This window comes from Dromiciops gliroides, chromosome 1, assembly GCF_019393635.1.
Source record: "Dromiciops gliroides isolate mDroGli1 chromosome 1, mDroGli1.pri, whole genome shotgun sequence".
In the NCBI taxonomy this organism is placed as follows: domain Eukaryota; kingdom Metazoa; phylum Chordata; class Mammalia; order Microbiotheria; family Microbiotheriidae; genus Dromiciops; species Dromiciops gliroides.
The window spans coordinates 427,641,215-427,657,893 of NC_057861.1; the positions used below are offsets into that span (position 1 = coordinate 427,641,215).

Sequence of the window (16,679 nt, forward strand, 5' to 3'; positions counted from 1 at the left end):
CACCCTCTCCAACCTCCCCACCAGGAAAGTCACTGTATTTTTTCCAAGATGTGTAGATGTGACTTTGGAATTCAGTCTTTGGAATTTTATCAGATATCATTGATATCTGCCCCAGTTTTAAAAATCTTTTTCTTTTTCTTTTTTTTTCTTTTGCTCTACTTTAGGTTCATTATTTTGGGTGTTAAAATTTTTTTTCTTCCATTTTCTTCCATTTTCATTATTTTATTCAAATAATTGAATGCTTAGCTTTTAGGATTTCTTTTCTTTGCTTGCTTTTTGGGTTACTTATATCCCATGCTGTTTTAGGTTTTCAGGCCTTTGGTACAAAAATATTTTGACATTAGAAGACTTTGGGTACTAAAGGAACTAAATAAAAAGAACTTTTCATTAATGTCATCGTGTTTTTTGTTTTTGCTTTTTTTTCCCCCTAGAGGAAACAAGATCCTGAATGTTCTTTAGCTTTCTGGTATGCAGGAAGTGTTTTAATTTCAATAGACCAATAGACTTTTCAATAGACTTTAGGGAAAGTGCCACACTTTGGGCTGGAGGTGGGGAGAGGAAGAGGAGAAAGCTCTGAATCCCAGAAGTCTTCTGTCACTCACTCTAAGGAGCAAAGGAGAACGAAATTGCGCTTTATAATCCTTAAAGGGAGAAATAAGTTTTACTTACGAATTATTTTTTCTTTGCAGGAAAAAAGCATAAAAAGGAAATGTGATTTAGTTTGCTTTAGTGAGTAATCAGTAAATATTAAGGGCCTACTATGAGCCAGGCAACCTACTGTGCTAAGTGCTAGAGATGCAAATAAGAAAAAGACAACTCTTGGCTTCAAGGAATTTATAATCCTAGGGAGAAGACTATAGACTAGGAAGCTAAAAAAAGTTTGGGGGTGGGAAAGGGAGCATGATGTTTGTGGGCTAAGCAGAAAAGCTGATGAAAAATGAGGAATTATAACCCCAATTGCCTCCAAAACAAAAAAGAAAGAAAAGAGAAAAAAAAAAGAGGATCGGCTGAAAAGTTCTGAGCCTTAGTAAAGGGGAAGGCTTTTGGAGTAATTGCTCTGTCTTCCTTCCCTGAAGTTTTCTGTGTTCTTTTCTTGAAATACCAGAAATAGATTGGAGAATTGTTTTGTTTTTTAGTCTGGACCTGTGATTTCATGTCATAATTCCAGTTCATTTTTAGTAATCAATGTGCAGATGTAATAATAATAGAATGGAAGTTTGGGTCTTAATTCTGACACTTTGTATTGTAACCATTGGAAAGTCACAATCTCTTTTGGCTATTAAACTAGAGAATATAGACTGGATTACCTTCTTCTTCTTCGTCTTCTTTTTTTTTTTTTGGCAGGGCAACGAGGGCTAAGTTACTTGCCCGGGGTCACACAGCTAGTAAGTGTCAAGTAGTCTCTGAGGTTAGATTTGAACTCAGGTCCTCCTCAATCCAGGGCTGCTGCTTTATCCATTTCACCACCTAGCTGCCCCAACTGGATTACCTTCTAACTTTTCAAAGTTTCTAAGTGGCTTTCTAAATCACCTCTAACTTTACAATTTCTAGGCACTTTGTAGCTCCAAAGTTCTCTATGATTCTTTAAATTGAAGGTTAATTAATCCAATCAGAGACCTCATTTAATAGGCTACAATTCCTGCCTGCTGTGGTGGTGAAGTACCTATTCAGATTGCCACCTGTTCTGCTCCTTGCTTGGGGCATTGGAAAGTTAACTTGCCCAGAGTCATAGCCAGAGTGGAACTTGGCTCTCATTGTTTTTGCCTCTACCTTGGCTTTTACCATGATATCTCTCAGGATGTAGAGTTACCTAATGTTAAACTTTTTTGGGGGGGAGGAGGAGACAATGAGGGTTAAGTGACTTGCCCAGGGTCACACAGCTAGTAAATGTCAAGTGTCTGAGGCTGGATTTGAACTCGGGTCCTCCTGAATTTAGGGTTGGTGCTCTATCCACTGCACCACCTAGCTGCCCCCCTAATGTTAAACTTTAAGTAGAACTTCACACTCCCCCCAAACCCTGTAAATTCCCAAAGTTAAATTTTCTGCCTCAAGTATGTACACATAGTTTTTTTTTTCCTTTTTAGTTTTTAAAGGGGCTTTAGGGATAAAGTAGAGTTTTGGGGGAGAATCCATCTGTCAATTAAGGATATACACTATAGTAAAAACCAATCTTCAGAGATTCTGAAGATTCCAAAGAGAAAAGCTTGGTCCCAGGGACAGGTCCTTACTGTGGAATGTGAATTGTAAACCTTGTATATCCTGAAATTCTTTCGTCCTGTTTTAGATTTAACTGAGACAGGCTTTATCTCTAAGTGCAGTTTTCGGGCAGGATGTTGACAGTTTGAGCAGCACATTAAGTGGGAATTCTTTTGAAAATGGAAAGCAATGTTCTTGAATATGTAGTTGAAAACTTATGTAAGAGATGACCTGTCAAAAACACCCTGTTATCTGTAGAACTATGTGGGTGGTGATTCTTTTAGGTGGATTTTATTGCATATCATGCATACACATGTATGGCATGTCTATTGAGGGAATGGCCTGGTGTTAATGGTGAATAAATGTGTAAGAATATTATTTCCTACATTAGCCATTACTCTATTGAACATGGAACTTCACAAAACAGTGTTTGTGCCTCTCCTTTGTTTTATTTTTCTTTTGGGCCAAAACCTAGGACAAGGAATGCCGCCTGACCTAGTTTCACACCATTCCCACAGTGTGGGGCATTTCCTGGGAAGAACCACATTGAGTGTATTGGGCTGAGAGGAAGTGATTCTTTTCAGCTGATGGAAATTTAAGTAGGAACCATCTCCTACTTAAGTAGGGTGAATTTGTTTAGTCTGTTTCATTAGAAACAAATAACTCAATAGGTCAGACCCCTGCTCAGATTTTTCATGTGAGGCATTTTATCATTTAATAGGCATTTCATTGTGGTTCCCTGTGGTCAGCCTAGATTCCTGGTGCTACAATTCAGAGTTCCAGATTTTGGACTAACTTTTGCTGAGTACATTACCTTAGAAACAAAGTAAATCCATAAGATTAAAAGAGGAAAATAAGGAGACCTTTTTTTTGGGCAGGGAAATAAGGGTTAAGTGACTTGCCCAGGGTCACACAGCTAGTAAGTGTCAAGTGTCTGAGGCCGGATTTGAACTCGGGTTCTCCTGAATCCAAGGCTGGTGCTTTATCCACTGTGCCACCTAGCTGCCCCCATGGAGACCTTTTTTTTTTTTAACCTCCCTCACATTTCTGTTTTATCCCTTGTTGATATTTCTACTTCAGCAGGAAGTTCTCTGGCTATGGCATCCATTTTAATCTTTCGAGATTCTTCTTTAAAACTTTGTTTTGGGAACATTTTTATACCAGTTATTTCCCCATCTATCCTTCCATTTAACTAATGTAGGAGGCAAAAAAGGGGTTAATAGAAAAACCTAAGACCCAAACTTTTAATTCAGATATTAGGTCTAAAAGGCAGTCAGACCTCAGTTAATGGATAACTTACAAGTCAGGATGCTAAGTTCTCTTACCCACAAAAGTCAGTACCCATAACGGGAACAGAGGGAGCTAGGAATGGAGACTTGAAGACCATAACAATAAAGGAATTGACAACCTATAGAAATTTAGACCAAAAATAAAAGAAAAATGGATATGTTTTGAAACTAGCCATGGGAACCAGAAAGAGACATGCACAGAAAAGGCCAAATTTGTCCCCACATTCACTTTTATGACATGTAAACCCCCAAAACACACCTCCACTGAAAAAGGTACCCACCTTTAGCACCCCAGGAACTCCAAATTAGGATAAACCCTCCCCTGTACCTCCCCAAGGTGGAGATTATTATAATGAGACTGATAATCAATTTATCCATACTATAAATATAACTCTTTCCTTTCCTTATTCAAGAGATACCTTTCCACTTTTCTGGTTCTCTCCCTGTGATCACTCACAGTATTACAATAAAACTTGGAAAACTGAGTCACTGAGTCTTGTAATTCTTTTGGGATGACTCATGATCAATTTGACCCTAAATTCCATCCCACATCATAACCAAGACACACCCAGTTAAGCAAAATCTTTGATACCGGGACCGAATCTAATTAAAGGACGCTGTCCCCACACTACTCAGTCCACCAAACTATGTGCAAAGGGGAGAGAAATATGTTTTCTAGTTTTTTCTATGAAACCAAGACTGCTACTTGAAATTTACATGACTTCAGCCTCCTTGAAATGCTTAAAAACCAAAACCAAATCCCAACATTTATAGTATTCTACTGTTTCAGTCAGCAAGTATTTATTCAGTATCTGTCAGGTACCAAGCACTTTGCTGGAGATACAAATATACAAAAATGGAAATCCTTGCCCTCAGGGCTCTTACATTCGATCAGAAGAGCCTTGTCTGCAGATTCCTCCTTACTTTTCTCTACATCAGTTCAAAAGAGCCTTCCTATAAAATATCCTAGAGATTCTTTACACCAGAGGTGTCAAACACACTGCCCACCATACTCCTTAATGCTGGGACCAGATTAAAATTAGGACATATTTAACAAAATGAGAATACAATAAAACAATAACATTTTTAAAAAGTCAGCATTTGGCTTTGTACACTAATCTGTACATGAGGATCCCATGTTATATACAGATTAATGGCACCCTTTTCTGTTTGATACAACTGTTTTATACCATCCTTGCCCTCATTGACTCAAAGAATAGTTTTTGTTGTTATTTATTTTTTTTTTTGGTGGGGCAATGAGGGTCAAGTGACTTGCCCAGGGTCACACAGCTAATGTCAAGTGTCTGAGGCTGGATTTGAACTCAGGTCCTCCTGAATCCAGGGCCGGTGCCCTAACCACTGCGCCACCCAGCTGCCCCTCAAAGAATAGTTTTGTAGGTATTTTCAAAGCTATTTGGAATATAATTCTTAGGATATAAAATTAGGAAAGATGGACAGGATTATCTCCAAGGTCACTTTCTAACTGCATAATTTCTAGGCTCTATGACTTCTATTTTCTAGTTTTGGATATAGCAGTTATGTTTTTTTGTTTTATTGTTTTTTTGTGGGGCAATGGGGGTTAAGTGATTTGCCCAGGGTCACACAGCTAGTAAGTGTCAAGTGTCCTCCTGAATTCAGGGCAGGTGCTTTAGCCACTGAACCCCCTACCTGCCTCCAGGATATATCAGTTAAATACAGTAGGGTAATTAGTGAGAATATTCTGGAGCCATCTATGGAAAGAAAGAATTAAGAGAAGAAATTGTAGCCCTGAGAGGGTGGATCATTGTCCCTGCATGCCCCTCAAACACCCTGGTTTACATACCTCTATTCCACAAGGAATTTAGGTATATAGATGTAAAAACTATAATAGGCACAAGAAGTACCTTCAAAAGAATCCTGTATCTTTAGGTAGGGGGGAGTAGGAGAAAGATGGAGATAAGGAGGGGAGACCGGGAGAGGACAGTCAGTTGAGATTGACTCTCTATTTTCTTCTACCACAGCCATTATCTGTCTGATAAAAGGTTATCAAGAAAACAAATGACTGGGAAAGGTGGGCCTGTCATTGAGTAAGATTTTGAGGGATAATAGACAGCTTCTGTGAGCCATTGGCATCTTCCTCATTGTAGAAGTTAAAGGAAGTCCCCCTAGGACTTTGGGTGGGCCTGAGGGCTTGGGAAGAGTTGCATAGGATGAGAGGGTGTGAAGGGTTTTCAGCCTGTCTCATTGGAGGGAGTACCCACGTTGGTTCCTGTTACTCCTTCAAGTGCTTTCCCTGGCCAGTTTTCTTAGAGAAAAGCCAGAAATAAGCAGAAGGAGGGGATTACTGGGGCAAAATATTTTTTCTTTCCAATATTACTTTGGGAGAGTGGGAAGAAAGGATAAGAAACATTTCAGAAGGAAAATATGATTAGTCAAGATGCTGTTTGTGTTCAGTACTTCTACTAGGATTGACTTCTTTTTCAAAGAATAAATTCTTAGAGGATAAAGGCTGTTTTTCTGTTCACCAAAACTTTTGTTACAGCTTCTAGAAACAGGGATTCTAAACTGGGATGGTCTGCAAACTAAAGATATATAGATATAGAGATAGATATATACACATACATGCATATTTGGATAACTGTATTTCAATATAATTAATGTCCTTTTAGATCCTACATATTTTAATGCATTTAAAAATAATAAAAATACTTTAATTTAAAAACATAATTTTGAGAAGGGGTCTTTAGACTTTTATCAGGCTGCTAAGAATTCCATGACCCCAAAAGGTCTTGCTCTGTACTAAACCTTCTTCAACTTTTTCTACTTGTGACCCCTTTTCACCAAAGAAATTTTTACATGACCCTGGGTATATAGGTATATAAAAGAGGTATGCATAACCTTTTTACTGTTGCCAATTCTTGTGACCACTATATTCATTACATGACCCATATGATCCACAGTTTAAGACCCTTTGCTCTAGAAAATCTAAACCTTTAATTCTAGGTGGATCTTAATAGCATGTAAGGGTCAACATGAAATCTAGCCTTGGTAATGCACTAATGGAGGCACTGTTCCAGTCACACTTTTCACTGTGCAAGGATGTTTTATATCTTTGTAGTAAGCCCTTTGATCAGAGGATCATAGCTTCAGAACTAAAAGGGATCTTAAAAGTTGTTGACCCCCCCACAGGTTCAGTGACTTGTCCTTGAGAGGTGGGAAACTGCTTGGTAAGCTTGGGGATGGGTCACTCAGCTAGTATGTGAATGAGGTTGGATTTGAATCTGGGTCTTTCTGATTGCAGAGTAGAGAAGGCAGGACAATTGAGCCATATGCCTACCCTCTCTTATACTGTGGAATTACATACCACATAACATCTGACTGATGGCTACCCTCTCCTTCATCACCACCAGCAGCAACTGCTGACCAGATGCTACCAAAACTCCAGGCTCATGGGGTATGCTGGGAGTGGCAGCACTTCTCTCCCACACCCCTGGTCCTCCTTCTAGCCCCAGCCCTCAAGGCATCATCCTTGGAAGTAACCCCAGTGGAAAAGCAAGAAACTGTCCCCATTCTCTGCCCCACACAGGGCAAGCAGCAAGGGGGAGAGCGGGACAAGTCAAAATGGCCATCTCCCCTCAGACCCTGATGGAGAGAGCCAAGGAGCCTTGGGAATAGCAATATTCCCATCCCAGTACCCCCAGACATCATCCTGAGAAGCAACCTCTGTGGAGATGCAACCTGGCAACCGCTTCTGCAGGGGCTACGGCCACAGCCAAAGAACCCCCCGCCAAGAGAGGGTGTTAGCCACCACAATCCTTGGCACTGTCTATGGTTCAGCTTCAGAAACTGATCATTTTATGAGTAGAGATGATATTAAGAGGCATCATTAGGAACTATGGGAACTTTGCCCTTTTGGCAACTGAAACCTTTCAGATACGTTGTTTGAGAGCCAGGCACTGGCTATTTGTATCTCCGGTGCTTAGCGCCCTGTGTTTTGACTGCAGCAAGCACTTGATTCATTCATTGATTCATTCATTGATTCATTCAGCATTTTGAGTGTAGGATTTTAGGTGTTTCTGGATTTCTTTTCCTCACTGTCTAAGGAGTGTTTACTCTCTGTTCTATATGAATTCCCTGGGAAAATCTGGGTTTGGGAACCTTATTTCTTAGCTGCCAGAAGTCTTGGGTGGCTGAGAATACCACAATGTTTGGTGATAAACACATGCCATGAGGTTATAACAATAGTAATAAAAATAAACGTTTATGTAGCCCTTACCGTGTGCCAGATGTTGTGCTAAGTGCTTTATAATTATTATCTCATTTGATCCTCACAGTAGCCCTGGGGAGAGGGGAGGTGCTATTATTATCATTCCATTTTATGGATCAGGAAATTAAGCCCGCTGCATATCTAAGTCATTCCTTTTTCCCCTAGGGTGTATCTAGGGTCAGATATCTAGGGACCCTAACAATAGTTGTCCAGCTCCATGGACTTTGCTAGGCATTTTTGAGGTCCAGAAGGCCCTGTGCTGCTACTGCTCTTTAAAGGGGAAAACTGCTTGATGATCTTGTGGAAAGTGGAAGAATTTGATCATGACAACTTTATTGCTGGCTTAGTTATCTGCCATGGCCTATTGAAGGGAGCTCATCTTATCTCTCTGGTTTGAATGGTTTCTTAACCTTAGACAATGTAGCTAGAGACATTACTGGAATCCACTCTCCCAAAAGAACCAGATTTAAAAACCTTGTGTGATCAAGGCATGGTAAAGTGGAAAGGATGCTTGCTAGGTGGAGACAGAAAGACCATGGTTCATATCCTGCCTTCTACCACTTATGGCTTATATATGACTGTATACATTTTATTTTTTAAATAAAATATTTTCATTTTAAGTAAATACAATATTTAATATACAAATAAAACATTTGACTTTCCCCCAACTGTACAATGAGGAGGTTGGACTCTCTATGTCCCCTAAAGTTTTCCAGCTTTCAAAATCTTTGATCCAAATAGCTGCCCAAATCCACAGTTAGGGGAAAAAATCACGTGCGGACAGGAATTCTGTATTTTCCAATACTGGTGGTGGGTGAGTTTCAAATCACTAGCAGCCTTCTGCTGCAGTTGTGGGGCTGCTAATTGCTTTCTCCAGAGCAGAATTCCTGATAGATTTTCTGCCAGGTTTTTCATGCGCCCTGGGCTCTTTTCTTGTGCTAATCTGAGTGTGATTGTCCTGAGTATCTTCCAGCTGCTGACACATCTGGCTTTCATCTTGATATCTGCTTTATAGCTAGGACAGGGATTGACATAAGATGGTTAAGAAAGCAGAACTCTCTATTGTTGGCAGCTTGCCCATTTTAAGAGTAGCTCAGGTGTTAACATTTCCTTTGTTATTGTTACCGTTAATTTCCTCATGTAGTTATGTTTAGATTTAGGTACAGTTGCCCTAAATTGGGCAGACTGGCAGGGGTTTATAACTTTTCTGCAGGCTAGCAAGTAGCATAATGAGTTCCAAGATTTTGAAGTCCTGCCTCAGTTTTTAAAAGTGTATCTGCTCCCCTTTTGCTGAACTAAATGGAAAACACCACAAAGATAATCAAAGGATAATCAAAAGTCCCTATATTCTTCTAAGGTTTGGGTAGCAAAGTTTGAATCTGATTAAATTAGCTTAGCTTTCCTTTCAAATTTCCCACAATCACATTTCGTTTGCCGTGATTTGTCCTCCTGCCAATAACCAATTAGGTACACATTCTGTGCATTCATTTGTATGTCTGTTAATAATTGGGCCCAGATGCACGGAGAATTGATTTAAATGTTGAAGCTACTGTGGGGCTGGTAAGAGCATGCATTAACTTCCTTGAAAGATGCTTTTCCTAGGGCAGCTAGATGGTGCAGTGGATAAAGCACCAGCCCTGGATTCAGGGGGACCTGAGTTCAATTTTGACCTCAAATACTTGACACTTACTAGCTGTGTGACCCTGGGCAAGTCACTTACCCCTCATTCCCCTGCAAAAAAGAAAAAGAAAAATGCTTTTCCTTCATAATGCTATGAAAGATTATTTGTTAGGTTACCTGCATTGATGGAATAGCAGCTCGGTTACAAACCCAACACTTTTTTATGAAAGGAAGTAATTGTTAAAAGTAAGGGGAGAAAAGAGAAGCCAAAAGTGGAGGAAGAATCTGGAGAGGATGAGTGGGGACTGTGAAAGATGCCACTGGGGTGTGGGGGGTGAAGACAGCCTTGAGGGGGGAAATCTAATAATTACAAAGAGATGCTCCAGTATATGTTGGGTTGATAACTAAGGGATGTTTTCATTTTTTTAATAGGTATGAATGTGCTTGTACTTATTTACCCTTGTTTTACTAGGTCTACATACATAGCACTTAGAGCTCCCACAGTATAAAGTTAGTGGTGTTCTTGCTGTTGTTCTTGAAATAGAATATTATGAATGTATCTTTCCTGGTCCTTGTAATGAAGAGGGGAGGAGGAAAGGAAAGATGCCAATAAAAAGGCTGTCCTCATGTAATACACTGTGATGGATGGGAAAACATTCCTTTGTCATCTGCAGGCTTACCACAGTGTACAGATTCAGGTGGATTGGCTTTTTAAAAATAATTTTCTTTTAAGCAATTGGGGTTAAATGATTAGCCCATGGTCACACAGCTAGTAAAGTGTCAGAAGTCAGATTTGAACTAAAGTCCTCCTGACCCTAGGGCTGGTGCTATCCTCTGGGCCTCCTAGCTGCCTCTGGATTGGCTTTTAAGAAGTGTCTCTCTTCTTTCTCCTTCTTTCTGAAACAACTGCTGCCTCTCAAGTTCATTACTTCTCACCTGGAGTATTGAAACAGGCTTTTCCCTTCTAAACCATCCTGCACAGTGTCTTTGAGCCATAGCTGGGTGATGTGTTCAAAAGTCATCAGTGGTTCCATGGTGCCTCCTGAAATTAAGTCTGAACTCCTCAGCTTGCTGTTCAAGGCACCAGTTAGACTTCTAGCCACATCCTTCTCTATGTATGTGCTGTAGACTCTGGCCAGTCTGGAGAATTCACCATGTTCCATGCTTCCCTGCCTATGTTCCTTTGCCTTACACCTTGGGATGTTCTCCCTCTGCTTGCTTTCGTTCCTTCATTCCTTCATTCCTTCATTCCTTCCTTCCTTCCTTCCTTACCGGGGTAATGAGGGTTAAGTGACTTGCCTAGGGTCATATAGCTAGTCAAGTGTCTGAATTCAAGTTTGAACTCAGGTCCTCCTGAATTCAGGGCTGGTGCTTTATCCACTGCGCCCACCTAGCTGCCCCCTCCCTTGCCTTTCATGAATCAGATTCCTTACTTGTGTTAAAAATTCCCTTAATGCAACCTCCTTTCCTGATCCCAGCCCTCCTGAACTTTCATATGCTTTAGGTAGCTAGATAAAACATTTAAGGTCTAACTGAACCAGATATTGTGCTAAGTATAGGGGATACAAATACAAGTAAACAAGTCAGTTCCTTTCTTTGTTAGAACATTTTTAATGGGAGAAGACAGCACGTAAAGGGAAGCTGGACAAGGTGGTGTGGAGGAGGAGCCAACACAAGAGACAGGGAGTATTGATTGATGGCAAGTAGTGACTTGGACACCTGGTTCTTGCCAAGATAAGTATTGAAAGTGAATTTAGAAAGGAATATAACTGACTCCATCTTGTTCTATATTAGCCATTTTGCTATATATCAGGACTTCTTTGACCCCTTTTTCCCCCTGAGAAATTTTTACCTCCCAGAGCTGGGGCTGGGTTTGTTGTTTTGTTTTGTTTTGTTTTTTTCGTCTTTGAATCTTTTGTACCATCTAGCAGGCTGTTTGAACAAGTATACAGGAGGTAATTAATAAATGTTTTTAATGAAGTGCATCCTAATGATGCATGTGAGGAAAAGTCTTCTGATGAGGCCGAGTTGGAAGAAAGACAGAAACTTACATTAGCACAAAGTTTGGATGATAGATGCTTTTTCCTTCAGCAAACTTCATAAAATAGGAGAGGGCCTGGAAACCAGTGAAGGGATAGTAATGATACATACATTGAGGAATGCTGTTGCCTTTCATCACTTGAAATGGACTGAGAGAGAGATTCCAGGGAAGAAGACAAAGTAACTTGAGAAAAGGCAGCTTGGTGTAGTGTTCCTAGATAAGTATGTTTGCAGAAGGGCGAGTCCTTCCTTGTATGCCTAGGTTACGTTGGGGCACGCTTTATTTTTGTGCAACAAAGGCAGAAAAGCCCTTTTGGGAGACTTATTTAAGAAATCTAGGGGCAGCTAGGTGGCGCCGTGGATAGAGCACTAGCCCAGGAGTCAGAAGGACCTGAGTTCAAATCCGGCCTCAGACACTTAACACTTACTAGCTGTGTGACCCTGGGCAAGTCACTTAACCCCAATTGCCTCACCAAAAAGAAAAAGAAATCTGTTTGCTTTATAATGTATGGTGTCAACCCATTTTCCTATACTTTTGATACGAAGTAACGATGCTAGGGTAATACTGCTTCCTGTGTAGGAAGGACCCCAAGGCAGGGCAAAATACTGGGCTTACTAAATCATCAAAGAAATATTAAATTGTTTATAGGATCATAGATTTAGAGCTAGAAGACACCCAAGATGCCTTCTAGCCCAATCCCCATTTTACAGATGAGCAAAGTGAGGCCCAGAGCCTTGCCCAAGGCTGTGTTTCAGGGCAGCTCAAGCAGTTCCCAGGGTCAGAGCAGCTGGCTGAGCTTTGGTGTCATGGACCATGCTGGTTCTTCAAGGGATATGATTAGCTCAGTTCAGTTGAGGTGTCCTATGAGGCAGACTGGTGGGAGCCTTATAGGCAAGTCTGGTTTGTTTCCAATGCTGAGATGGCAGGTTTTGTTTTTGTATTTTTGTTCATGTAGTTCCTGGGTTTGTTTGGCAACAGGATTTTAGGGAATCTAGTTATCAAAAAGACCATGTCCCTTCTACATATATGGTGTCTCGTCTGATCCTTCCTGTAACTCTTTATTTTATTTATTTATTCATTCATTCATTTATCTGTCCATCTATCCATCCGCCCATTTAGTTATTTATTTAGTCATTTATTTATTTATTTAACTGTAACTCTTGAGATGGTTTGTACAAGTAGTATTCCATTTTACAGATGAATAAATGTTCTGTCACCAGCTAGTAGGGGAAAATATACTAAAAGCAATTTCCATTTTCCTTCCGGGATGTTTCCTCTTACAAATTCCATTGGACTTAAGAGCCCAGCTTATATTTTAACATGGCAACATTGTAAGATCACCCCATTTTCACATTTACCTTGGGGAAGGGGAATGGATTTTTTTTCATACTGTGAATTAAGGTTTATCAAATGAACATTGTAAGGATGATCAAAAATGGGAAACAGCATGGATACTTGGGAGAGGTCTGTGGAGTGATTGTGGGGGAGGGCACCATGGAAAGAGGAGCTGAGGGGTGTGGGGGTGGGAACATGGAAGACTGACATGAAGTTGACATGAAGTTGACCTAGTTCACAATTTTGTCTGGAGTGGTTTCTCTTGCTAACCCTAGGCCTTTCCACAACCCTGGCTGTAGGGCCACTAGACTATTAAATTAACTAGAATACTCATCATTCAAGATAATGGAGATTTTATTTTGTACTTTTCCTTTCAGGAGTTAAATAAAGCAACTAAGATCTCCCAGAGACTATTTCACCAAGAAGAGGTAGCAAGCTCATTGTGAAGACTGAGGTGTCTGGGCTTTGTTTCCAATTCTTTGTGAAATGTTACCTGACTTATTAGCAGCTAACCCAATCCTGGGAGTGCCTTGGGCCCTGTGGGTGAAAGATGATGTCATCCTAACCTCTTAAAGAAATCTATTTTCTTAATGGCCATTAAGATAGACTCCACATGGTGAAATGCCTTCTCTTTCCAGCATATAATTCTTGTTTGTGGTTTACACTGTTCTTTTTTGCATCATTCTCAGCCTTCTATATTTCATTCTTATCTCTTCCCAGCTCCCTTTGTTTCCTTCTCCTCTCCCTAGGCCTCTTCCCTACTGTGTCCCTTACCTGTACTTGGTTCCTAAAGCCTCCTATGGTATCTAGCCCTGTGGTCTAGGAGGTGCCCCAGTGCTCCAAAATGATTTTTATCCAGCCTTCCCTCCTGCAGTCTCAGCTCCTTGTCAAAGTAAACTGATTGTTGTTGGCACCTGTGTCCCTCCCAAGATACACACACACACACACACACTTTTTTTTTTTTGGTGAGGCAATTGGGGTTAAGTGACTTGCCCAGGGTCACACAGCTAGTTAAGTGTCAAGTGTCTGAGGCCGGACTTGAACTCAGGTCCTCCTGACTCCAGGGCTGGTGCTCTATCCACTGTGCCACCTAGCTGCCCCCCTCCCAATTTTTTTTTTTTTTTAGTGAGGCAGTTGGGGTTAAGTGACTTGCCCAGGGTTACACAGCTAGTAAGTGTTAAGTGTCTAAGGCCGGATTTGAACTCAGGTACTCCTGACTCCAGGGCCGGTGCTCTATCCACTGCGCCACCTAGCTGCCTCCCCTCCCAATATTTTTACTCAATTATCTTATAGCCCAGTGACAGTGATGCTGGTCACTGTCTTTATTGTAAATGCTTATTTCCTCCTGGCCCCCGGCTCTTAGTAGTTTTCCCAGTTTGATTGCATAGCATGTGTCTCAAATCACAGGATTTGAGAGTTAGTTGGGAACTTAGTATCCATCTAGTCCAAAACATCCATGAAAGGTGCCCCCGAACCTCCCTGACAAATGGTCTTCTGTCCTCTACTTGAAGACCTCCGAGGAGGAGGAACACTCTCATTCAACTTTTCACCAGTTTTAATTGTTTTCTTCTGATTATCAGGCAATTTCCCCCCACTGCTATTGCTCCTGTCTGTCCTCTGGGACCAGGACAAGCGTAATTCCTATTCTGGGTGACATCCCTCCAGATGCTTCAACACAGCTCTCATGTTCCCTTGGAAACTTCTCTTCTCCAGGGTAAACGTACCCAGTGCCTCGAAATGACCTTCCTACGTGATCTCAAGGCCTTTTACCCTCCAGATTGCCCTACTCTGGACACTTTCCAGCTTAATTACTCCATCGCTAGCACTTCATCCTGGAACTCACCCTGACACCCTTGGCTCAGATTGGATGACTCCTCTGAGAACCTCCATTTAAGGAAGCTGTCAAGGCCAGCCATCTCTTTGTTTCCCAGTAGGTTGTAGACCCCTCTTCCCTTCCCTTCCTTCAGTTTCTTTTTCTTTATTTTTTAGTGAGGCAATTGGGTTTAAGTGACTTGCCCAGGGTCACACAGCTAGTAAATGTTAAGTGTCTGAGGTCAGATTTGAACTCAGGTACTCCTGACTCCAGGGCTGGTGCTCTATCCACTGTGCCACCTAGCTGCCCCATCCTTCAGTTTCTTTTTATGTCTTCCCCATTAGAGTGTAAATTCCTTGAGGGCAGGGTCTGTCTTTCTTTTTGCTTGTACATATATTCCCAGCACTTAGCACTGTGCCAGATTTGTTGATTGACTTGTTGACTTGATTAAAGGCTGTGAATACAATTCTAGGCCTGGAGTCAGGAAGACCTGAGTTAAAATCTGGCCTCAGACTAGCTTTGTGACCCTGGATAAGTCACTTAACCTCTGTCAACTTCAGTTTCCTCAACTTTCAAATGGGCATAATAATAGCATTTACCTCCTAGGGTTGTTGTGAGGATCAAATGAAATAAAACTTGTAAAGTGCTTAGCGCAGTGCCTAGCACATAGTAGACATTTAACAAATGCTTGTTCCTTGATTATCGACGTCCTTCCTAAACTGTGGCACCCAGATCTGAACCTAATAATGTAGCTGTGTCCTAGCTACATAATGACTACAAGAATGTAAATGAAAGTTGATAAAATACATGGACTGCACTTAGATTCACTACCAGAAGCTGTGGGTTCCTGTGCATGATGACATCAGAGCGGCTAGAACATTTTTGTGCATGTTTTTCTTTCAGTTGGCATGCTGCTGTGGGTATGCTGGATGTGCCTTGTGCTGCAAATGCTGCCCCCGGATCCGCCAATCCAGGAGCACCCGTTTCATGTACGCGCTCTTCTTCATCCTCATCTCTCTCATCTGCTGCATCATGATGTCCAAAACGGTAGCCACAGAGATGAAGAAACATGTAAGTCATTGTATTACTTTTGTTCAAACCAAACTCAGACTTATTTATACACAGATATTCTTTTACAGAAGTCCATTGCGGTGACGTAGTGGAGGCATCTCTGGTCCAGGGACCTGGGATATCTGGTTCTGCCTCCTTACTCGAGCTGTTCAGCCTAGGCCAAGTTTCCTCACCTGTAGAATTGGCATGGTAGAAATGAATTTAAGGTTAGAAATGAATTTAGGCTTAAGGTTAGAGTCGGTCATCAATTATTAGGGCAATGATGTCAATAGGGCCACTAAAAAATACATAAGTATCCCTACAGATAGAATATTGACTTAGAAAACCACATGTTAACATTATCTATTTCTATTGTATTTTTATTTATGTTGTTAAATAATTTCCCAATTGCATTTTTTGGGAGATGGGGCAGTGAGGGTTAAGTGACTTGCCCAGAGTCGCACAGCTAGTAAGTGCCAACTGTCTGAGGCTGGATTTGAACTCAGGTCCTTCTGAATCCAGGGCTGGTGCTTTTATCCACTGTGCCCCCTAGCTGGCCCACCCCACAAATTACATTTTAATCTGGTTTTGGCTCATTGGAGTGTCATAAGCAGAGAGTTGGCCCTGGAGTCAGGAAGGTAAGGGTTCAAGTCCTGACTTTTTGACCCTGGTCAAGTCATTTAACCTCTTTTTGTTTTGTGGAAGCAGCAGGGATGGTGACTTGCCTATGATCACATAACTAGTAAGTATCTGAGGTCAGATATGAACTCAGATCCTCCAGACTCCAGGACTGGTGCTTTTTGCGAGCTTCCCCCATTCAGCCTCTTAATACCTCAGAGAGATGATTTGTCAGTCTCCTGCAATGGTGGCTGTTTCTGTGAGGGGTTTTTCCTATATAAGGGAGATCACGGTTTTGACCAAAAGGGGGGGTGGGGCAAAAAAAGAAAAATGCTTTTATCTACTTGAAAGGGTTGTCAGGAAAACTCTGCACACACATCTATTTATATGATGCATTGAGTGTGAGAAGTATGAGAATATCAAATGGTTGGATAGCAGAATTATTGAGTGGAGGGGTACTCTTGGTACTCT

The 16,679-nt window shown here is 41.2% G+C and overlaps 1 protein-coding gene across 2 annotated transcripts in view; it reads left to right on the forward strand.

Annotated features, from left to right (window-relative positions):
• SERINC5 (serine incorporator 5) overlaps positions 1-16,679 on the forward strand; it is a 113,283-nt gene that overhangs the window by 38,639 nt on the left and 57,965 nt on the right. For both annotated transcript variants that reach the window (XM_043979838.1, XM_043979839.1), the window contains exon 2: positions 15,444-15,611. In XM_043979838.1, coding sequence (XP_043835773.1) covers positions 15,444-15,611 — 168 coding nt within the window. The remainder of the gene's footprint in view (positions 1-15,443; positions 15,612-16,679) is intronic.